Source organism: Stenella coeruleoalba (assembly GCF_951394435.1).
Source record: "Stenella coeruleoalba genome assembly, chromosome: 2".
NCBI lineage: Eukaryota > Metazoa > Chordata > Mammalia > Artiodactyla > Delphinidae > Stenella > Stenella coeruleoalba.
In genome coordinates, this window is record NC_137147.1 from 150,168,266 (window position 1) to 150,193,191 (window position 24,926).

General features: G+C 35.6%; 1 protein-coding gene across 12 annotated transcripts in view; it reads left to right on the forward strand.

Moving 5' to 3' along the window:
- The window catches only part of ZNF280D (zinc finger protein 280D), a 125,550-nt gene that overhangs the window by 56,105 nt on the left and 44,519 nt on the right, over positions 1–24,926 (forward strand). For 10 of the 12 annotated variants that reach the window (XR_013827367.1, XR_013827368.1, XR_013827369.1 and 7 more), the window contains 6 exons: positions 8,747–8,881; positions 10,690–10,997; positions 11,469–11,609; positions 18,544–18,606; positions 24,028–24,146; positions 24,297–24,333. Coding sequence is in view for 2 of the 12 variants with exons in the window: in XM_079915171.1 (XP_079771297.1) it covers positions 8,747–8,881; positions 10,690–10,997; positions 11,469–11,609; positions 18,544–18,606; positions 24,028–24,146; positions 24,297–24,333 (803 nt within the window). In the remaining 10 variants the exon portion in view is untranslated. Of the gene's footprint in view, positions 1–8,746; positions 8,882–10,689; positions 10,998–11,468; positions 11,610–18,543; positions 18,607–24,027; positions 24,147–24,296; positions 24,334–24,462; positions 24,918–24,926 lie in introns of those variants that run through there. The other 2 variants (XM_079915170.1, XR_013827370.1) reach the window with 2 other exon arrangements.

Consider the following 24,926-nt stretch of genomic DNA (forward strand, 5'->3'; position numbering starts at 1 on the left):
GCTTGTAAATTTTGGAGATTAATCCTTTGTCAGTTGCTTCTTTTGCAAATATTTTCTCCCATTCTGAGGGTTGTCTTTTCATCTTCTTTATGGTTTCCTTTGCCTTTGGAATAAGTTCCAAAGCTTTTAAGTTTCATTAGGTCCCACTTGTTTATTTTTGTTTTTATTTCAATTTCTCTAGGAGGTGGATCAAAAAGGATCTTGCTGTGATTGATGTCATAGAGTGTTCTGCCTATGTTTTCTTCTAAGAGTTTGATAGTGTCTAGCATTGCATTTAGGTCTTTAATCCATTTGAGTTTATTTTTGTGTGTGGTATTAGGGAGTGTTCTAATTTCATTCTTTTACATGTAGCTGTCCAGTTTTCCCAGCACCACTTATTGAAGAGGCTGTCTTTTCTCCATTGTATATTCTTGCCTCCTTTATCAAAGATAAGATGAGCATAGGTGTGTGGGTTTATCTCTGGGCTTTCTATCCTGTTCCATTGATACGTATTTCTGTTTTTCTGCCAGTACCATACTGTCTTGATTACTGTAGCTTTGTAGTATAGTCTGAAGTCAGGGAGCATGATTCCTCCAGCTCTGTTTTTCTTTCTCAAGATTGCTTTGGCTATTCGGGGTCTTTTGTGTTTCCATACAGATTGTGAAATTTTTTGTTCTAGTTCTGTGAAAAATGCCAGTGGTAGTTTTATAGAGATTGCATTGAATCTGTAGATTGCTTTGGGTAATATAGTCATTTTCACAATGTTGATTCTTCCAATCCAAGAACATGGTATATCTCTCCATCTATTTGTATCATCTTTAATTTCTTTCAACATTGTCTTATAATTTTATGCATACAGGTCTTTCGTCTCCTCAGGTAGGTTTATTGCTAGGTATTTTATTCTTCTTGTTGCAGTGGTAAATGGGAGTGTTTTCTTAATTTCATTTTCAGATTTTTCATCATTAGTGTATAAGAATGCAAGAGATTTCTGTGCATTAATTTTGTATCCTGTTACTTTACCAAATTCATTGATTAGCTCTAGTAGTTTTCTGGTGGCATGTTTAGGATTCTCTATGTATAGTATCATGTCATCTGCAAAGAGTGACAGCTTTACTTCTTCTTTTCCGATTTGGATTCCTTTTATTTCCTTTTCTTCTCTGATTGCTGTGGCTAAGACTTCCAAAACTATGTTGAATAATAGTGGTGAGAGTGGGCAACCTTGTCTTGTTCCTGATCTTCGTAGAAATGGTTTCAGTTTTTCACCATTGAGCACGAGGTTGGCTGTGGGTTTGTCATATATGGCCTTTATTATGTTGAGGAAAGTTCCCTCTATGCCTTCTTTCTGCAGGGTTTTTATCATAAATTGGTGTTGAATTTTGTCAAAAGCTTTCTCTGCATCTATTGAGATGATCATATGGTTTTCCTCCTTTAATTTGTTAATATGGTATATCACATTGATTGATTTGCGTATATTGAAGAATCCTTGCATTCCTGGAATAAACCCCACTTGATCATGGTGTATGATCCTTTTAATGTGCTGTTGGATTCTGTTTGCTAGTATTCTGTTGAGGATTTTTGCATGTATGTCCATCAGTGATATTGGTCTGTAGTTTTCTTTTTTTGTGACATCTTTGTCTGGTTTTGGTATCAGGGTGATGGTGGCCTCGTAGAATGAGTTTGGGAGAGTTCCTCCCTCTGCTGTATTTTGGAAGAGTTTGGGAAGGATAGGTGTTAGCTCTTCTCTAAATGTTTGATAGAATTCGCCTGTGAAACCATCTGGTCCTGGGCTTTTGTTTGTTGGAAGATTTTTGATCACAGTTTCAATTTCAGTGCTTGTGATTGGTCTATTCATATTTTCTATTCCTTCCTGGTTCAATCTCAGAAGGTCGTGCATTTCTAAGAATTTGTCCATTTTTTCCAGGTTGTCCATTTTATTGGCATAGAGTTGCTTGTAGTAATCTCTCATGATCCTTTGTATTTGCAGTGTCAGTTGTTACTTCCTCTCTTTCATTTTTAGTTCTGTTGATTTGAGTCTTCTCCCTTTTTTTCTTGATGAGTCTGGCTAATGGTTTATCAATTTTGTTTATCTTCTCAAAGAACCAGCTTTTACTTTTATTGATCTTTGCTATCGTTTCCTTCATTTCTTTTTCATTTATTTCTGATCTGATCTTTATGATCTCTTTCCTTTTGGTAACTTTGGGGTTTTTTTGGTCCTTCTTTCTCTAATTGCTTTAGGTGTAAGGTTGGGTTGTTTATTTGAGAGTTTTTTGTTTCTTAAGGTAAGATTGTACTGCTATCAACTTCCCTCTTAGAACTGCTTTTGCTGCATCCTATAGATTTTGGGTCATCGTGTTTTCTTTGTCATTTGTTTCTATGTATTGTTTGATTTCCTCTTTGGTTTCTTCAGTGACTTCTTGGTTATTAAGTAGTGTATTGTTTAGCATCCATGTGTTTGTATTTTTTACAGATTTTTTCTGTAATTGATACCTAGTCTCATAGCGTTGTGGTCAGATAAGATGCTTGACACAATTTCAATTTTCTTAAATTTACCAAGGCTTGACTTGTGACCCAAGATATGATCCATCCTGGAGAATGTTCCATGAGCGCTTGAGAAGAAAGTGTATTCTCTTGTTTCTGGATGGAATGTCCTATAAATATCAGTGAAGTCCATCTTGTTTAATGTATCATTTAAAGCTGTGTTTCCTTATTTATTTTCATTTTGGATGATCTGTCCATTGGTGAAAGTGGGGTGTTAAAGTCCCCTACTATGATTGTGTTACTGTCGATTTCCCCTCTTATGGCTGTTAGCATTTGTCTTATGTATTGAGGTGCTTCTATGTTGGGTGCATAAATATTTACAATTGTTATATCTTCTTCTTGGATTGATCCCTTGATCATTATGTAGTGTCCTTCTTTGTCTCTTGTAATAATCCTTGTTTTAAAGTCTTATTTCGTCTGATATGAGAATTGCTACTTCAGCTTTCTTTTGATTTCCATTTGCATGGAATATCTTTTTCCATCCTCTCACTTTCAGTCTCTATGTGTCCCGAGGTCTCAGGTGGGTCTCTTGTAGACAGCATATGTATGGGTCTTGTTTTTGTATCCATTCAGCCAATCTGTGTCTTTTGGTGGGAGCATTTTGTCCATTTACATTTAAGGTAATTATTGATATGTATGTTCCTATTACCATTTTCTTAATTGTTTTTGGTTTGTTATTGTAGGTCTTTTCCTTCTCTTGTGTTTCCTCCCTAGAGAAGTTCCTTTAGCATTTGTTGTAAAGCTGGTTCAGTTGTGAATTCTCTTAGCTTTTACTTGTCTGTAAAGGTTTCAGTTTCTCTGTCAAATCTGAATGAGATCCTTGCTGGACAGAGTAATCTTGGTTGTAGGTTTTTCCCTTTCATCAGTTTAAATATGTCCTGCCAGTCCCTTCTGGCTTGCAGAATTTCTGCTGAAAGATCAGCTGTTAACCTTATTGGGATTCCCTTTTATGTTATTTGTTGTTTTTCCTTTGCTGCTTTTAATATTTTTTTGTGTGTTTAATTTTTGTCAGTTTGATTAATATGTGTTTTGGCATGTTTCTCCTTGGATTTACCCTGTATGGGACTCGCTATGCTTCCTGGACTTGATTAACTATTTCCTTACCCATATTAAGGAAGTTTTCAACTATAATCTCTTCAAGTATTTTCTCAGTCCCTTTCTTTTTCTCTTCTTCTACTGGGACCCCTATAATTCGAATGTTGGTGCGTTTATTGTTGTCCCAGAGGTCTCTGAGACTGTCCTCAGTTCTTTTCATTCTTTTTTCTTCATTCTGCTCTGCAGTAGTTATTTCCACTATTTTATATTCCAGGTCATTTATCCTTTCTTGTGCCTCAGTTACTCTGCTATTGATCCATTCTAGAGAATTTTTAATTTCATTTATTGTGGTGTTCATGGTTGTTTGTTTGCTCTTTAGTTCTTCTAGGTCCATGTTAAACGTTTTTTGTATTTTCTGCATTCTATTTCCAAGATTTTGGATCATCTTTACTATCATTATTCTGAATTCTTTTTCAGGTAGACTGCCTATTTCCTCTTCATTTGTTAGGTGTGGTGGATTTTTACCTTGCTCTTTCATGTGCTGTGTGTTTCTTTGTCTTCTCATTTTGCTTAACTTACTGTGTTTTGGGTCTCCTTTTCACAGGCTGCAGGTTCATAGTTCCTGTTGTTTTTGTTGTCTGCCCCCAGTGGCCAAGGTTGGTTCAGTGGGTTGTGTAGGCTTCCTGGTGAAGGGGACTAGTGCCTGTGTTCTGGTGGATGAGGCTAGATCTTGTCTTTCTGGTGGGCAGGTCCACGTCTGGTGGTGTGTTTTGGGGTGTCTTTGACCTTATTATGATTTTAGGCAGCCTCTCTGCTAATGCGTGGGGTTGTGTTCCTGACTTGCTAGTTGTTTGGCATATGGTGTCCAGCACTGTAGGTTGCTGGTCGTTGAGTGGAGCTGGGTCTTGGCGTTGAGTTGGAGATCTCTGGCAGATATTCGCCTTTTGATATTATGTGGAGCTGGGAGGTCTCTGTTGGACCTTGGCTCTCCCCCCCTCAGAGGCACAGCCCTGACACCTGGCTGGAGTACCAAGAGCGTGTCATCCACATGGCTCAGAATAAAAGGGAGAAAAAAGGAAAGAAAGAGAGAAAAAGATAAAATAAAATTTAAAAGTTATTAAAATAAAAGCAAAAAGTAATTATTAAAAAATTTTTTGAAAGTAATTAAAAAAAGGAAGAAAGAAGAGAACAACCAAACCAAAAAACAAATCCACCGATAACAAGCACTGAAAATTATACTAAAAAACAAAAACAAAAAACGTACAGACAGAACCCTAGGACAGATGGTTAAAGCAAAGCTATATAGACAAAATCACACACAGAAGCATATACATACAGACTCACAAAAAGAGAAAAAGGGAAAAAAAATATATTGTCGCTCCCAAAGTCCACCTCCTCAATTTGGGATGATTCCTTGTCTATTCAGGTATTCCACATATGCAGGGTACATCAAGTTGATGGTGGCGTTTTAATCTGCTGCTCCTGAGGCTGCTGGGTGAGATTTCCCTTTCTCTTCTTTGTTTGCACAGCTGCTGGGCTTCAGCTTTGGATTTGGCTGCGCCTCTGCGTGTAGGTCGCCTGTGGGCGTGTGTTCTTTGCTCAGACAGGACAGGGTTAAAGGAGCAGCTGATTCGGGGGCTCTGCCTCACTCAGGCCGGGGCGAGGGAGGGTTACGGAGTTCGGGGCGGGCCTGTGGCGGTAGAGGCCAGTGTGATGTTGCACCAGCCTAAGGCGTGCCGTGCGTTCTCCCGGGGAAGTTGTCCCTGGATCACGGGACCCTGGCAGTGGCGGGCTGTACAGGCTCCCCGGAAGAGGGGGTATGGATAGTGACCTGTGCTCGCACACAGGCTTCTTGGTGGCGGCAGCAGCAGCCTTAGCGTCTCATGCCCGTCTCTGGGGTCCGCGCTGATAGCCGCCGTTTGCGCCCGTCTCTGGAGCTCCTTTAAGCGGCACTCTTAATCCCCTCTCCTGGTGCACCAGGAAACAAAGAGGCAAGAAAAAGTCTCTTGCCTCTTAGGCAGGTCCCGACTTTTTCCCAAACTCCCTCCCGGCTGGCTGTGACGCACTAGCCCCTTCAGGCTGTGTTCACGCAGCCAACCCCTGTCCTCTCCCTGGGATCCAACCGAAGCTGGAGCCTCAGCTCCCAGCCGTCGCCCGTCCAGGCGGGTGAGCAGACAAGCCTCTCGGGCTGGTGCGTGCTGGTCGGCACGGATCCTCTGTGGGGGAATCTTTCCACTTTGCCCTCCGCACCCCCGTTACTGCACTCTCCTCCGTGGCTCCGAAGCTTACCCCCGCTCCTCCACCCGCAGTCTCCACCCGCAAAGGGGCTTCCTAGTGTGTGGAAACGTTTCCTCCTTCACAGCTCCCTCCCACTGGTGCAGGTCCCGTCCCTATTCTTTTGTCTGTGTTTTTTCTTTTTTCTTTTGCCCTACCCAGGTACGTGGGGAGTTTCTTGCCTTTGGGGAGGTCTGAGGTCTTCTGCCAGCATTCAGTAGGTGTTCTGTAGGAGGTGTTCCACATGTAGATGTATTTCTGATGTATTTGTGTGGAGGAAGGTGATCTCCACGTCTTACTCGTCCGCCATCTTGAAGCTTCTCCCTGGCTGTGTGATTTTTAATCAGTTTTTATACCCTGAGTTTCATGTCTTCACTTGACATGCGTGTCCAGTTTTTTTGTGTGTGTATTTGGAGCACCTAGGAGGTAGACAGCCAGCAGTTAAGAGGGGAAAATCTATCAATAAGAAGGATCATCATGCATCCTTCAAGAAATTTACAATTTGTATGATTATTTACAAAAGACTGGAAAATTATAGCTGAGCAAAAACTTGTATTTGAGATGACATTATTAGAGCAATGTCATGTATATATAGTGGCCTTGTCTTGTATATATAGTGGCCAAAAACGGGCCTCTCTGAAGGAAATAAAGGAGTAAGCTGTGAGGAAATCTGGGAGAAGTAACATATCGGGAGTGAAGTGAGTGTGTACCTGGAGCACTCAAAGAACGTCACAGAGGCCAGTTGTGGCTGGAGCAGAGTAAAGTAATAAGAGGAAAAGTAGTAGGAAATAAGGTTGTAGCAATAGAATGCAGGCCAATTCATATAGAGCCAGAATCAGGACTTTGTAAACTGGAATCAGGACTTTGGAAAACCATCAGCATTTTAGGCATGTGAAAGATCTGCCATGTTTTAAGATCATTGGCAGCTGTGAAGAGAATAGACCATAGGGAAGAAAGAACATGAAAGGGAGAACATAGGAGGTTATTATTAGTCAAGTTGAGTGTCTTGGACAAGTATTGTAGCAGTGGTTGTAGGTAATAAGTGGAAATATTATGACAGTTTTTGAAGGTAGAGCTGACACCTTTTATTAATGGGTTGGATATAGGATGTGAGAGAGAGTGACCAAGTTTTTTGTCCCAAGCAGCTGCAAGAGTGGAATTTTCATATATTGTCATATGGTGAAGACTGAGGAAAGAACATATTTTGGGGGGCAGGGAGGTAGGGAAGAAATCCAGAATTCAGTTTTGTCCATGTTGGTTTGAGATGCATATTAGACATCAAGTAGTGATATCAAGTAGGTAGTTGGATAGATGATACTTAAAGCGGTGAAATGAAAAGGTAACCTCGGGAGGGATTATAGATAGAGAAAAGATTTCTGGGTACTGGATTCTGGAGAACTTTTTTTCTGTCCTCTTGACTTGGTATCTGTTTCTTGCCCACGTTTTCTCTTTTTCTTCCTCTTCTTTGAGCAAATATGAGTGAATTTCAGTTGCCTGTACCTCCAAGAATGCATCACACTTCTAAAATAGTCTTAAGATGCACCTAAAATACAATACAAACATATTATATTTATATATTGCTTTGAACTTTGAAAAGAACTTTTATTTATGAAACGCCTGGTGTGTGCCAGTACTGTGCTAGGTACTTCCCAGTGTATTATCTGTTCGAATTTTATAAATGATTGATTGTATTTAAATGGAAATAGTGATGTATCTGGCAGATCGTAGCTTTAGAGAAAACATTCTTTTGTATTTATATGTTGTTTCAGTTTATATATATGTTTGCATATACATATATAATTTTTAAATTAATGAGAGCATAAATATCAATATTGTAGTTGATATTGTGTAGTAGAAAGAACACTGGATTAGGTGTCTGGCAGTTGTCACTGAATAGCTATGGGAAAGTGATTTGGATTTTTCTTGGGTCCTGTTTCCCATCTGTGGAATAATAACAGGATTAAGTTTGAGGAGGGACTTAGTCAAGGGGTCTCAGCCAGTAAGTGGATTGGGAATAGTTGTTTTTATTTATGCTTCCATATCCACACTGTGCAATGTTGTAGCCACTAGCTGTATGTGGCTATTTAACCTTAAATTAATTAAAATTTAAAATTTGTTTGCTCAGTTGCACTTGGCACATTTCAGGTGCTCATTAACCACATATGTCTAGTTGATACTGTATTGGGTAATGCAGCTCTAGAACGTTTTCATCATTGAAGAAAGTTTTATTAGACAACACTGCTTTATACAACCATTGCTATAACAACTTTCTCTGAAATCTGTGGTTGGCTATTTGAATTTATTTTTCCAACTTGTCAACCAACTAGAAATAGCAAAAATTAAAAAGAATTTACTCTTTTATAGGATAAAAATGTAGTATAGTTCATTTTCACAGTATCATGTGTCTAAGTACTTTAAAATTATAATTAAAAGAGCTTTCATCCCTGGTGGCACAGTGGTTGAGAGTCCGCCTGCGGATACGGGGGATGCGGGTTCGTGCCCTGGTCCTGGAGGATCCCATGTGCCGTGGAGCGGCTGGGCCCGTGAGCCATGGCCGCTGAGCCTGCGCGTCCGGAGCCTGTGCTCCGCGGCGGGAGAGGCCACGGCAGTGAGAGGCCCGCGTACCGCAAAAAAAAAAAAAAAAGAGCTTTCATAGCACTATTGAGAGAACTTTAATTAGAATCTATTGATGCAACTTTCATGTTCAATTTCTGGATAGTAACAGACATTTTTGAAACCTAAATACTAATGCAAAGAATGTTTTAAAAAATAAAACAACATTTTGCTATTATATATGTTAAGAGATGTAAAATACTAGTTTTAAAATTAGTATCATTAAAATTAAATCAGAGCAGTTTCAGGACACAATATTTGTGGTTGTAGAAATTATTTTTCTTCACTTTTTCTGTTTTCTAAACAGAAAAAAGGAATACATCGTTGTACAAAATGCAGACTACAGTTTTTAACATGCAAAGAGAAAATGGATCACAAGACTCAGCATCATCGGACATTTATAAAACCTAAACAACTAGAAGGATTGCCTCCAGGAACAAAAGTGAGTTCAAATATGCTGTATTTTAACATTTTGTATGATAATAGACACTCCTGCCTGGTTTTATTTATTGAATAGAATACTTTAAAAATGATTTCTGATTTAATTAAGACTTTAATTTTAGGTTTTACCATTCCTATGTTTAGGAATAAAACTTCTAACCATTGCTTTTTGGTCAGTAGTGTGTGCAACTCTAGAGTGGTATTCCTTTGTAAAAAGTATAGCTAGATTAACTGTTCCAGGGTTAATGGGTTATGTCAATGTTACATAGGCTATTTTGGAGCTATTCCAGTTGGCAGTGTATATGTCATTTTTATCTGTTAAACTGTAAGATGCTTGAGATCAGGAATCATGTTTTATTTATCTTTGTGTCCTCAGCATCTGGTATAGTGCCTTGAATGCTGTAGGTTCTCAGATGTTTATTGAAATTGTTATTACTGAGTCTACTCTCAGAGAAGCAAGTTCTGCTGCTGGATAGCATTATGTTTTAAGTGAGCAAACACATGTCTGACTGCATACTGATGATTGTAATTTACTTTTCCCTTTTTGCCTTATATACCTCTGTTTTTTCTGACTTCTTTATACACAGTCAGCTCTTGAATATTTGCTCCAGTGGAGGGAAACAGAGGCATGGATAATCCAAAGTGAAATAATCCCCAAAACATTTATATTTGGCTTTGGGTTCTTACCTTTGAATGTGGGTATGTCTGTTATTTGAATTAACTAAAACAATATAAAGCCATGCTCTGAAGACCTAGAGCAAGAGAAGCTATCCAGCATCCTTCCCTGCAATCCATTCATTCCATGCTGGGACTAGACATGCAGAACACTAATGTAAGCAGTGCAGTCCTCTCTCATATTTTCCCTTAATAATAATAATAATAATGATACTAAATGTTTTTATAGCACCTTAGAATTAGGCTTTTGTTATGTTTATTCATATATTCTATTATTTAATCCATATAGTAAGCCAGTGAGGTAGACGAGGGAAGTATTGTCCCTTATCATAGATAAAGAAGCTTAGAGAGGATGTTACTGATTCAGGGTCACATGGCTAGAAAGGAGTGGTATTAGCTTTAACCTCAGGTCTTTTGATTCCTAGTCCAATGCCTTTGTATGATACTAAAGCACATGTTTTTCATGGTACTTCCTCATAGGCTGTGTGGGGATGTATAATCAAATGATTAATGAGAAAGTTGGAGCAGTTGTGTTTTTCATTGTCAACCAGCAAATATAATTTCTTAATACCAAATGTTAAGTCTTGTATTAGCTTCCTTTAAGGAAATTCTGAGTATTATTAAACTCGCCCTGCAGTATAGTGAATTGATATAACCCCTCACATAACCTTTGTAAACATAAATCCTGCCCAATGAGCCCCTGGAAAGAAGTCACATTTACTGTAGATCTCTTTGTTTTATAGTTGTCGAAGGGTAACACAGTCCTTTCTAGGCTTTGAGATTTAAATTTTGACCTCTGTGTTTGTGAATTTTTAGTTATATCAGAGCATAGAAATAGCTATGGAATGTGCTATTTTAATATTCATATAATTTGCTTTAACTCCTAATTATCCATTAATAACTCTTAACATATAACTGATATCAGTACAAAAATGTAAGATTACAAGTGAGTAAATATCAAGTTTAATTTCATTTAATTGATATGAACATTTAGAATAAATGGAAGACTTACCAGTTACAGTTTATACTTGCCCTTTCCAAAAACTTGATGTTTAACTTTTCGTTATGCAGTGATATTTTAACAGTAATGCAGTGATTAATTTTCTAAAGCAAATATTATCTTCATTTTTGTAGGTTACTATTCGAGCTTCAGTTGGCCCTCTTCAATCAGGATCTTCAACTACACCTACCATTAGTGCAAGCACTTCTACCCTTCAGCTCTCACCTCCAAGGACTAAAAATATAACTGCTAAAAATCCCACAAAATCTAACACAAGTAAACCTAATATAACTAAATCCATTGCAAGTAAACCTAATGCAAGTAAGCCTAATGGAAGTAAATCTAAATACAAATCAAAAATACCTAATATGCAAAAGAAACAAAGCACATTGGCTAGTAGCAATAAAAAAAGTAAAGTCAATACAGCATTGAGGAATTTAAGGTAATCTTTTATTCTTGATACACAATACTAATTTAATCTTAAGTATAAAAACTTTATTTAATATAAATTTACCCTATTAAACAACTCTCTTGTACATTTATACGCTGTCACTTAAGGCCAAGCAAATAATAAAAAATATTTTTTACAACAGTTGAACAGTACTTGAATTACTGTTTTTCTATAATATTCATTTATTACACTGGTGTTTTATGTTGTGCTTATATCTTGTGATGTTTGAATTGGTTAATTTAACCAATTGATTAATCCCTTTTTTCCAGTAAGAAACATTAGCTGACATTAGATTTTTTATATTTATTGTAGCTGCTGTTCCATAGCAGATTTTTCAAATAATAAGTCTCTGTTTGAAGATGTTAAACACCTTAGCTTTAATTAACAGAAAATTAATAAGGTGGTCCCTTATTATTTTTGTTTTAAAATATATTTTTATCATTTTCTTTATATCTCTATAAGGTGTCGTCGGGGAGTTCACAAGTGCATTGAGTGTTGTTCTGAAATAAAAGATTTTGCAAACCATTTTCCTACATATGTCCACTGTAGTTTTTGCAGATACAACACTAGCTGTAGCAAAGCCTATGTGAATCATATGATGAGGTAAGATGAGTTAAACATCTATAATTACCAATTAAAATTACAGTTCAGCAAGTTTGTTTTTGAAAACAGTTATCCTATTAGAAGTCAGTTTTTCTCTTCTAAGAAAACTTCTAAGATGATTCCTGGCACTATTTTTCGGCATAGTAATTCATGAAGTTCCTGGAAACTCAAATTTTAAGAACAGTTAGACTAATGAAATTAGGATAGGTTTGTTAGGGAAAATAGTTTTTCTATTGGAATTTTTTTTCCTATAGAACTTTCAAACATGGTTACTTCCAAAGACAGAAAAGTAAATGTTTTAAGTATATTTATGAAACAAAAACATGTAATCTCATGAGTGTTATTCTCTTCAAAGCAGTCACTTTGAGAGATTCCAGGGTTTTCAGTGATGTTAGAAACTTCATTGAGTCTGTTTCTCTCTCTCTTTTTCTCTGTAATGCATCTGTCTGTCCATCCATCCATCAAGCCATGTCTCCTTGCATTCATTCAGTGAAATGAGAGACTATTTCAGTCATGATGCCATTGTTGGAATTATTTTTCTTTAATTCATTCAACTTAGATAATTAGAGTATTCTATGCAGAGAGAGCCTTCATAGCCTATGTTATCTTCATTTGTATCTCATTAGTTGGGGCATCCTTCAGGATGGATTTTTATTTTTTAAAAAACAGTCAAAAATTGGGACTTCCCTGGCAGTCCAGTGGTTAAGACTCTGCGCTTCCAGTGCAGGGAGTGTGGGTTCCATCCCTAGTCAGGGAACTAAGATCCCACATGCCACGTGGCGTGGCAAAAAGAAAAAAATAGTGACAGATTATGAGAATAAAACATTTAAAAAATAAATAAATAAAATTTTAAAAAATAGTCAAAAGTTGTTCAGATATAAGCCGGTTAGGTTGATTATTCAAAGTGAGGTTCTGTTTTTTCAAAAGTTAGAATATGATTAATAAAAGTGATTTTCTTATAGATCAAAACATGACCTCTGTGTTACTTTCTGGTCATTATCAGGTACTCCTTTCAAGGACTCTCCCACGTTTCTTGATGGCTCCGGCACCTCTTTCACAGTTTTTTAACCCCCTTGATGACTAGCCTGACATTATGGTAACTTGACTTCTTTAGTGCCAGTGCTTAACATCACCTTTAGACTTGTACCCCCTTTCTTACCACAGTACTATTTTAGTCTTGTCATATATACTGTTCATTTCTTTTGAATTCCCATTTCCCAATGACTTTCTGGGCTTTGAGTTCTTTTTCCAGTCCAGCAGCACCTATCTAACTATAGTCATCCTCACCCTCAGGGTCATCTGTTTTGATTGCTGCTTTGTTTTTGTTCTAGAATCCTTTACACATTTAGTCATGCTTACCTGGCATAAAGGCCAAAGACTTGACCATCTTCTTCTGAACTTTATGCTCAATTCTAGACCCCCAAATAGTGCTTGATTCAATCAACTCTGACTCATGATCTTTAACTTGAATTGGGTCCTATATTTTTAAATACTTCTTTATTCTTACCTACAGTATCTGATTAAACATTTTTTTGGTACTCTAAAGATTTTATTTCGGATTCTCTTAGTCATTAACATGGCCTACAAATACACAGTTCGAGGTCATCCTTTTAATTAATCTTTTCAGCCTCAAATTTTTTTCCTGTTACATTTATCCAGGCATTAATCTCAGAAATCAAACATGTTCTACTTCTCCAAAGTTAACCCTGCCCCTTATCTCCTCTAGTTCTTCCACAACTTCATTCAGTTAATTTGCAACTTCATCTTTTATCTACCAGGTTCCTTCTGCTTACAGATGATTTCAGGTATTTTTTTTAAGATGAGGGAGACTTGTCCTTACTCCCTACTTTCCTTATCTCTTGTCTTCTTATTACCATGGACATTTGTAAAAAGTATTTGTTACTAGCATATTCGTGATTCATTTCTTTACCTTTTAATTTGAGTATCATCCTCACCTACCAACTAACACTGCCCCTTTAAAGATTATCAAGTACTGATCCCTGTATTTATTCACTTTTTTTCGCTCTTACTACTCTATGACTTCTTTAGAGTCATTGTTGTCACTCACTTTTGAAACTGTTCTTCTCAGCTTGTGTTTAACCGTTACCACTATTTTTCTTCTTCCTTTTTGCCTACTCCTATTCATTGCCTTCCTTCAGCTCTTCTCGCCTCCTTACATTTCCTTTCTTCGTAATGTAACCACTGTCACTTTTACCTTTCAACTTTGAATCTTCCAGTTTCATTCCTTAGTTTTCCTGAGATCTAACTCTGTATTTCTAATTATTTCGTGTTTTGTTTTGTTTTTACCTTTGACTCATTGGCATCTAAAAAGAACCTAAATAAACCAAACATTATCATCTTTCCAGAATTCACTTTACTACCATCCAGTACTCTTTCAGGGCATCATTTGTGTGAATGTGGAATACCAGCTGGAAAAAATTCACTGTTGCAAGTATCTTAAGCTTGTGAAGTTCCCTTGATCTGCCACTGTGCGTCATGGCTTCCTGAGACAGCACCTTCTGCATTCTGCCTCTCTGCCTCCCACCTACTACAGTGGACTACACCTATAATCCATTTCCTCTAAACCAGGCCCTGGCCATCCTTTCCCAAGTGTACTTCTGTGTGGAATGTCTCTTGTTCTTTGACAAATGTATGGCTTCCCAAATACGGCCTTAATTCTGCCCTTAGTTTATAGGGGAGCAAATCGGAAAATATTTTGTGTTTTCCTAAGCCAAGGGTCATTCTACTCTTCCCTTTCCCATTATCATAGGCTTCTCATTTGTCCTGTAAAACCTCCACATCCATTCTATTCTAAAACATTCCCAGTTAGCCCAACTGCCTTCTACCCTTATCCCAATTCCCAGTGAGCCCCAACCCTGCACTTCATTGTCAGGACACACAATCCTACTCATGGTTAGCCTCATGTGGAACTGAAAGCTTCCACTGCCACTCGTAGGGTTTGGTAAATCACTTTTCCTTTTTCTCTACTTCATATGTACCCTTGCCTCACTCACTGCCTTAGGTATCTCCCATTGAATGGCCCAACCACTACTTCTTCCCAGTGTGAATTCTTGTTACAGGTTTGAGTTTTATATGTACAGAAACTTCATTTTCTCCAGAGGATGAGTCCCTTAAATCCCTATCCCATACTACCTCTGTACTCTCAATTGGTCTTTTCCCCTCCAGTCTCAGACTGCTCTTCTCCAGAATAAACTTTCTCCCATACTCATTTTTGACAAGTGGCTTTTCCTTCTTTGTTAGTCCCTGGAATACCCCTGTCCTTCCTTTCACTTTACCTTCTTTGAAGTGTCTGATCACCACAACCACTCACAGGGATCATTCCTTGCTTTGAGTTGTGTGCCATTCATCTGTTCTGCCTTTTGTTATGTTTGTTTGTATGTGTATTATCTCCTTGAGAAGAAGGGGCTCTTTGTATTTACCATGTCACCTAGCACATTACAAACAGCAAGTGAGAGTCATTATTGTAATTATAAAAGAAAGCCTCTAAATAAAATCTCAAAAGAGGATATTAAAAAATCTTATGCAGTTGGAGCATTTTTGGAATAAGACTCTTACAAAGAAGAGCATCATTAAACATATAATTTTTAAGTGATTTTTTAAAGAAGTAGCATTATTTGGGTTTGGTTGTTTAAATTATTGCACCCTGTTTGCTTATAGCCTTTAGGTAGCAGTAGAAGTCACCTGAAAAAATGAAAATGCATTACTATGTAATATTGCTATTATTTTTCAACATTATGTATAAGAAAGAAGGCTTTTTTTCTCTACATGTAATAGAATTAAGGTAACAGCCATAAGTACCTAATATCTCTTTTTGTAGCAGAGCTTACTGTTTGCTAAGAAGTGTGGTAAGCTGGTGGTGAAGAATCTGACAAATCTGGATTTGAAACCAAGCTTCACCATTTATTTATTACATGTGTGACTTTGGGCAAATTACTTAACTGATTCCCATTTTCCTTTTCTTGAAGAGAAAGTTACTGTGATTATTAGAGGAAATGTACTTAAAGTGCTTAATAAAATGATTTGCACTTAGGAGATATTCAAGTAATTTTAGGTATTATTTCTAAATTGTCATTATTCAGTATCATAAAGTCCTTGCCTTTAATTTTCACAATTTAGTAGGAGAGAGTTATTTACCTAGCTTAATGTGATAAACAAATGACTGTGAGAGCCCAGAGAAGGTAACGATGAATTCTTTAAACAAGAAATGAGAAGGTATTGTATAAATGACATTTCATTTAGGCTTTGAAGGATGATTTAAAATTTTTCCAAGGAAAAAGAAAGCTGGTATAACAATTTGTTCCTATATAATAATAAGACAGATTCCTGAATTAATTTTTATAGGATATGCTTTAGTTCATTATATTTTTTATATAGATTTATTGGCACTAAATAATAGTCATTAGAAAAACAGTTAAGATTATTGTGATGGCATCATAAATGGTCTTCTGTCCACAACCCACCCCTTTGGCCCTTTTCCATTTCTTCCTTTCTTTTGTTACTCATATCTGGTCAGGATATTTTTTGGCCTAAAATCCTTTACCTTCCTAATATTAATAGGATGAAGTTGAAATTTTCTGGAGAATGTAAGACCTTTTAATATCTAATTCCTAACTACTTTTCCAAGAGCCTTCAACTCTTATTTTCTTTGCTTTGCCTGGAGTAAGTCAGTATATGGAGCTTCCTAACTGAAATGTACTACTAATTGTGCTGACTTCTCCATTTACCTGCAGCTTTCCCTCATGCAACCACAAAACTGTGTGTGTGTCACTGTTGATGTTTATCCTGTGATAATGAATATATATTCACTTGTTTAGCATATGTTTATTGGCATTTATTCTGTGCCAGTTGCTTTTTGACAACCTTCCCCTCCCAAACCCTGGACCATGAACTCTAAGGCAAACAACCTGCTTTATTGTATCATCAACCTCCAGTTTGGTGTCTTAATAGTAGGCATACTGTCAATATTGTTGCATACTTTTGTATTTTATCAGAGGTAAACTTTTTACTTGTATCAAAGCAAGATGGTCAAAGGGAGTTTTTTTTGCCTCTAGTCCTATTGAGGTATAATTTATATACAATAAAATTCATCTATTTTTAGAGAATAGCTTAATGAGTTTGGTAATTATGTATATATAGTCTAAGTAGATGGTGAATTTTCAAAACCTAGATTTTAATGTTATGTTTTACTGAATCGTAATAAAAATCTTAACCTTTTTTTTCCTTTATTAGATTATTTCCCTATTGTTATTAACTTTACACAGGTCTATTAGGAAGAAGAAAGGTAGTTTTTTTTCCCCTCTGTTGGTGAGCTACAGATCCACTTTTCCATTCCTATAATACACAAAACTAGAAGAATGGAATTTGTGTAATAAATATAAATGAAATGACAGTATAAGTCTTTTTTTATAGGTAGGGAACTCTAAATTAAAACTGGATTCAGACAACTAAAATTTTAAAAGTACCAACATTTTAATAAGGTGCAAGTTATAGACAGAAATGGAAGCCATCAAAAGACCCTAAAACGTAATTTTTTCCTCTCCTCTTACCAAATAAAGGAACTGAAACAGTCTGTTGAGAAGGAAGAAAGAGCTTTTAAAAGTTACTTTTAAATCTCATAAAAAAAAATAATTTACTTGGTTCACATTATTTGGGAATCAGATAAAATCTGGGACACACTCTGAGGAAATACAGTATGTGCACAAATTTTTGCATATTATTTCAGTGGTTCCCAACCTCTTGATGGTTTCTTCCTAAAAAAACCATTCAATTATTTTTGTCATGTTATGCTGAATTTATAAACTCTTTAGTAGTAGTTATCCCCAGATTGAAGAAATAAGTATTAAAAATCTTCTGAGAATGTTCTCTGGGGATTATAACTGGTCAGAGTATTTCTTTTCCCATACATACATGCTCTGCTGGTGATGGTTGCCTTGTATCTGAGACTTAGAATTGATTTGGTGTGTTGGCTACTTTAGGTCTATCATTGCAAGCTGCTGCTCTTCAAACTTTAGCTTGCATAAGAATTACCGAAAAAGTTTGTTAAAACAGATTCCTGGGCCCCACTGCCAGAGATTAATTCAGTTGCTATGTGGGAGTCACAAGACTTTGCATTTCTAAATAAGCTCCCAGATGATGCTCATGTTACGAGTCTATGACTCCACTTTTATCTGTGCTAAGTAGTACTGTGCTAAGCCGATCCTGGTTTTCTAGTATAGGAAAGCTTTCCTTATCAGATTTAAAAGGGTGTGTAAAAGCTATCAGCATCAGCTACAAAGCTTGGTTAGGGGTTTTCTGTTCTGTGCTTAGGGGAAGCATTGTTTTAGCTCAAGAGTTCTGCTTTAATTTGTTTTTTTAAAAAAAACCTCTACTAGTAATTGCAAAGAATTCTAAATGTTTGATTTTACAAATCCATTTTACAAGTGCCAGCAGTGGCATTTAGCTCAACTACTGTTAACTTCCAGGATAATTTGGAATCTACTCCCCTTCCTCAACACAAACATGTTAAGTTGGTAAAGGATTTTTAAAATGATTCTTATTGGTAACCATTCATATTATAGCAAAAATGTTATTAGCAAAACTTTTAAATTGTTTTCAACTCTTAACAGTTGAAGAAAATAATTTGACTTGCTTTACTTTTTTAAACTCTTGAGTATTTCCTTTTTTTATGTGAGGGTGAGGTGCTGATTGTATAAAAATATGCTTAGTGAAATACATTTCACTAGAAAATAAATAGATAAATAAGAATGTAAGCTGAAATGCTGAATGAAACAGGGATGATGAACATTATATTATTATTTATATCATAATATTTTATTCAAAACTAGAGATTTAAGTATAGACTTGATATATAGCTAATAAATTAATATGACTTACTGTATAGTAAAATTAATAAAATCTGTTTTGTCTCTCCCAGCTTTCATAGTAATCGTCCAAGTAAAAGGTTTTGTATCTTTAAGAAGTATTCAGAAGATCTCAGGTAACTAGTTGATCTTTTAAATTTTTTTCTATTGAAAAATTATATGACTTAAATCTTTTGTATATAACATTTTTATTGAGATACAGTTCATATACCATGCAATTCACACATTTAAATTATACAATTAATAGTTTTTGGTATATTCACAGAATTGTGCAGTTACCACAGTTAATTTTAGTACATTTTTATCACTTTAAAAAGGCACTCTGTACCCGTTAGTGGTTATCTCCATTTCCTTCCAATTCCTTTCATCCCTAAGCAACTACTAATCTACTTTCTGTCTATTTAGATTTGCCTATTCTGAACATTTCATGTAAATGGAATGATAAAATATGTGATCCTTTGTGATTTGTGTCTTCCATTTAGCATAATGTTTTCAAGATTCATCCATATTGTAGCATATATCAGTGCTTCTTTTTCTTATTGCTGAGTAATATTCCATTGTATGTATATATGATAGTTTGTTTATCCATTTAGGTTATTTTAACTTTGAATCTGTTATGAATATTGCTGTTGTGAACATTTGTGTACTCATTTTTGTTTGGACATGTCTTTTCATTTTTCTTTAGTATATATCTAGGATTAGAATTGCTGGGTTATATGGTAACCCTATGTCAAGCCTTTGAGGAACTGCCAGAGTGTTTTACAAAGTACCTGATTGGTCTATATTCTCTCGCTAAATTTGTTTCAGGGGTGACCAATGGTGTCAAGATGAAATCTTCATGTATTTACACTGTAAAATGAGAACAAAAATAGGGCTGTCCAACAATATTTGATTTAAAAAAAGATACCTAAAATATGTAGTAAAGTGACTAACACTTTTTCAGTTTTGAAGTAAATTTCTTAAATCACTAGAATTCTTGAAATTAGTATGTAGTCTGTATAATTCTTTTTCCTTTTCAAATTAAGAGAAGTGTACAACTTGCTTACTGTGCAGAAAGAACTGTTGATGAATATTTCTGAAGACACTGAGAATTTGGTTTTACCACACACTTAACTCAGAATTCACTGAGCACCATGTTTTTCATATTCTTCTGAATTCTTTAGACCCCACTGTTCTTTATTTTTGCTCATGAGGCCTTTGCTACCTGAAATATCAGTATGTTTGCTGCACCAAGCTAATCTATACAGATAAGATTAACCAATAGTTGTTTTGATATTTTGGGTTAGTGGAAAAAATGGAAGAGGGGATGATATTATGTCTCAGGACCTTTGTACTTATTATTCTCTGTGACTAGTTTGCTCTTTCCCAGATTTTTGTATGATTAGCTCCTTTATCTCCTTTGGGTCTTTATTCTGATGAGTGAGCCTTTCCTTGACCACTTGATTTAAAATTATATCCTTTCTCCTGTGCTTTACCCCAGTGCTCTTTATCTCCTTTTTATGCTTCATTTTTCTCTGGATCATCTTTTGTCATCTCATTCACTGTATATTTTGTTTATTTTCTGTGTCCTCTCACTAGAATGTGTGTGGTTTGGATTTTTGTCTATGCCAGGCATTGATAGTGATTAGGCACCCAGTAAATATTTGTTGAATAAATTAATGTATGCATTGAAAATGACTTATGTGGACAATAGGTCCCATCTATGATGTTGGACCAGTAGCTCACAGGGAGAGAAAAATTTGGTTCAGTTTTAAAAATATATTAGTACTAATTTTAAAACATTTACTGAATTCAAGGAAATAGATTAAGCTATATTAGAGGTTGCCTATTCTGAAAATTTTTATAAGAATGAAGAGTTTTATTGCATTCAAAAGATGAGATTTTTGATTTTCACCTCACTGTTGTTAAGCTCAGTTGTGTGTTTGGTTTTTAAATGAATCATATGATTTTAAACCTCCGGGATGTTTTTCTCTCAACTTGAATAAGTCTCAGATTGAAAATTTGCCTATTTCTGTGAATGGAACATAGAAACTTATAATTGTATAGAACAATAATTTTTGTAATTATTCTTTTATTGGAATGGAATATTTGTTCTTTAGCTATTTACTGTGTATCTACTAGGTCTATAATGTAGCAGATCCTATAAAGATAATAGTAATAATGAAGAAGTCTTGGAACCAACCTTCAGAGAATGTACATTTTATTGGGTGGGAGATAAGAGGTGAATGTAAATAACCACAATAAAGCAAGAGGGATTTTAATAAGTGCAATGATGGTTGGTTTTTTTCAAAGGGGAGTGAGATTACTTTACTTGGAATGATCTACATAAGTGTTAGTTTACTTGGCTTTAAAGGATGAGTATTGTTTATACTGATAGAAGAGGTACAGGTGCATTTGAGTTGGAATAACATGAATAGAGGTGCAGAAATGAAAAAGTTGAAGGCGTACAGAGGGGGAATGGTAGTAGTAAATGAATGGAGCATTGAAGTTATAGTGGTAATATTGAAATTGGGGGCAATAGTTTTGAGCTTAGAGCCAGATTGTAAAAGCGTTGAAAATAAGGCTAAGGAGTTTGGACTTATTTTGGAGGGCACTGGACAACCTTTGATGTTTTATATAGAATTGAATGAAACTGAAGGAAGGTTGAATTTCTTCTCACCTTTAACAATAGGGTGAATTATAGATGCGTGAATCCTATTGATTAGGACTTTTGTGGTAGTTATGAATAATCTAGTAAGGACTTGGGTTAGAATGGTGAGATAGTATTATTTCATCTTTAAGAAACTGGGCTCTGGAATGAAAGTACTTGATTTCAAACCTGATCTTGACCTTTACCAGCTCTGTGTCCTTGGTACATTACTAAGCTAACTCCATCCTCTATTAAAAAGGTGATAAATTATAGCGTCTACCTTTTATGGGTTGTTTAGATTTAGATGAGATGGTATGTCTAAAATTGTTTGACTAGCACAGAATAAGTACTCAATAAATTGTTGATATAAAATGCTTGACATACTGACTGTTTAAGGAAGAAGAGACAGAGATAACTATAGGTTGAGCTTTATTTTCAGAGGAAATGGCATCATAAGAAAGGCCAGTCAGGATAAGTTAATTTGGGAAGGAAGTACATGATTTTAGTTTTATGAAGGTCAGTTTTTTATGTGCCAGTATGACATCTAGGGGAAAATATACAGCAGACTGTTAGACTAGAGCTTTAGGGGAGAAATCAATCTAAGGTATGTTATTTGTTTGTATTTGTATATTGGTAAAACATTTAAAATTTTAACGTATGTGATGAACTTCAGAAATGTATTTATGCTTTATTAATAAACTGACAATAACAATGATAACATTACATGATCTATTTTTTTTCCACCTAAGCAAAAATAATTTATTAGCAGGATTCCAAAGACCCTCATGGACCCCTAGAAGGAAGAGATACAGCCAGAACATACGTGGGAAACAGAAAGCCATCAGTTACTAAAACGGCTTCTTTCTAGTCTGACCTGCTGAAGCAGGATGATTTTGTCTGTTATTTTCTCTGGACATGAGTTCCATTCTCCTTTCTCTGTGTAGACCAGCTTTCTCTGTTGATGACCCAAACATAGTATTCCTAGCTTCCCACATTTTCCCAGATCAAGAAATGTGATTATATATCCCAATTACAAATCCCTGTTCAGAGAAGGCTTGAGTTAGACATTCCATCCCTGGTCCAATTAACTATGTCGAGTGGAATAGGCATTTAGCTACTTACCATTGAGACTACTTTTAGTGTCTGTTGAGGGCAGTTTGTTAATAGAAAAAGACTGTAATTATTAAATTTAAGTATTTAAATCTTAACTTTCCTTAAGCTTAAAAATATTCCATTTAGAAATCTAGTACATTTAATAATCACTTTTGGGACTTCCCTGATAGTGCAGTGGTTAAGAATCCGCCTGCCAAGGCAGGGGACACGGGTTTGAGCCCTGGTCCAGGAAGATCCCACATGCCGCGGAGCAACTAAGCCCGTGTGCCACAACTACTGAGCCTGAGCTCTAGAGCCTGTGAGCCACAACTATTGAGCCCGTGCGCCTAGAGCCAGTGCTCCACACAGGAGAAGCCACCACAATGAGAAGCCCACGCACTGCAAGGAAGAGTAACCCCCACTCACCACAACTAGAGAAAGCCCACGTGCAGCAACGAAGACCCGACGCACCCATAATAAATAAATAGATTTATTTAAAAAAATCACTTTCAAGCGGGCCTTTAAATAATGTTTGATAAAGTTCATTTAAGCTGAACAGACTAGAATTTTTTATTTTAAAGTCTCATTTACACTTCAGTTACTTTTAAACAATGTAACATCATTTATACATTTAATATATTTGATTTTCTTTTAAACAGCTCTTCAGATGCTTGACCCCAAGCTCCCAAGTGCTTAACTCTAATAAACATAATAAATTAAACACAGTGGCTTTCTAAGTTCTCTGAAACATTCACATATTTTTGCAGGCTTAATATTTTAAAATAAAACTCAAAGCTAAAAGTTTAAACACATTTTAAATTAGAGTCTTAAGACCAATTTTACATACTATAATACGCCAATTATGTTTAAATACTTCAAATAGCAAATGCTGCACAGTTTGATCCAATAAGCATAAAAACTATTTGTGAATTCAAAAAAAATGTATTGATGACTATGGGAATTGCTTTCTAACCTTTTTGAAAATTTGTAATCATTACATATTTAAGAACTACAGTACTCAGTGAAGTTTTCTTAAGGGAACAAGTAGTTTAGGTCCAGGCAACTGGGCCAGTTCAGAGTACTGGGATGCTGAGGAACTCAGACTTTGGACTTCAATAGTGAATTAGCTACTTCAGTTAATTCAGTGTTATATGAGAATAATACCAACCTTGGATGCTTGTGGTGAGAATAAACTAAATAATATATAGGAAAATCTTTAACACATAGTATACAACGATAGCAGCTACGACAATGATCTATTTTTAAAGCGTTCACATTTCTAATTTTTTCCTCACCTAGAAAACACTAGATAAATGTTCCATTAGAGCACAGACTGTATTTTTTGGTCGTCATTGTATTCATAATACAGTACACTAGTAGTACAGTATGTGTAACGACAGCCTTAGTAAATATACACTGACTAATGTATATATTGTACATTTATATATACTGAACTCTTGTTTTGCAGATGGGCATAGGCACAAATAGACTGTGATTTGTCAAAGTGACCCATGTTGTTAGTGGAGCCAAGACTGGACTGTAGGTCTCTTGACTCTTAGTTTTCAGTAACTGTTATGAGAGAGAAAAGTTTATAAAGCAAAAATACTTTCTGTATATAAATGGTAGTATAATTTGAATATGACTATGACATTTTCTAGAGAATCATTTCAGTTATATCAAGTTTATATAACAAAAATTGGAATGACAGTTATGACACAAAAAGCAAATCACAGAAAAGTATTCATTGAACTGGTGTGTGGATTTTCATAAAAGATAAAAACATTTTCTTTTATACTATTTGCTTTGTTTTTTATAGGGGCATTACTCTAGTGTGCCTTAATTGTGATTTCCTAACTGATGTTTCTGGCTTAGATAATATGGCTACACACTTAAGTCAACATGAAACTCATGCTTGTCAAGTTGTAATAGAGAAAGGTACGTATATAAAATTGTTTTACTTTGGATTTTTGATATTTATTCCGGTATTATTGGTCAGCCACAGTATGTGCTCTTTACTAAATCGTTTTTCTCACTCATCATATTTCATATGCTGTTTTAAATATAATACTTTTCTTCTAATTTCAGTTTCTGTTTGTATCCCAACTTCTGAACATCTTTCTGAGTAAGTGTAATTTTTATTCAGTGCATTTTACTTTGATGGATTTTAGCACTATTGCATTTTTAAATGTATCATTAACAGAAATGAAGAATATTAAAGTATTTTGTTTTTTTTTTGTTTTTTTTTTTAAAGCTGCTTGTTGAAATAGGTTCCTGCTCTATGGAGCTCGTGACCTGGTGCAAGACAAGTTGGAATTTCCTAAGTTCAAAGTTCTGAGATGTTTTCTTACACAAAGGCAGTTAAGCAGCCAAGTTCATGACACTAGCTCTCATTATTCAGCTCTTTTCAGCTTCAAATGGGACTAGATTCTTATTCCACCTTATCTTTGTGTCAGGTTGACATATCTTAACATACGTTTTTTTTTCTCCAGTTGGCTCTCTCCAAAAATAACTTTTGTTGCTGTGGTCATTTCTTACTTTGCTTAAAATAATTTGTGTTTTTCTCTGCTGTACTTGATTTCAGAATAATATGTTCCAAATGATATGGCTGTTTGTCTTTTTGTCTGTTTTGTCTGCTTTCTTAATTTCTTATAAGTCTTAAGTTTTTTAGGCCAGATGATTGTCTTTTTCCTCATTCGTTGTCTGTCATTGTGCTAT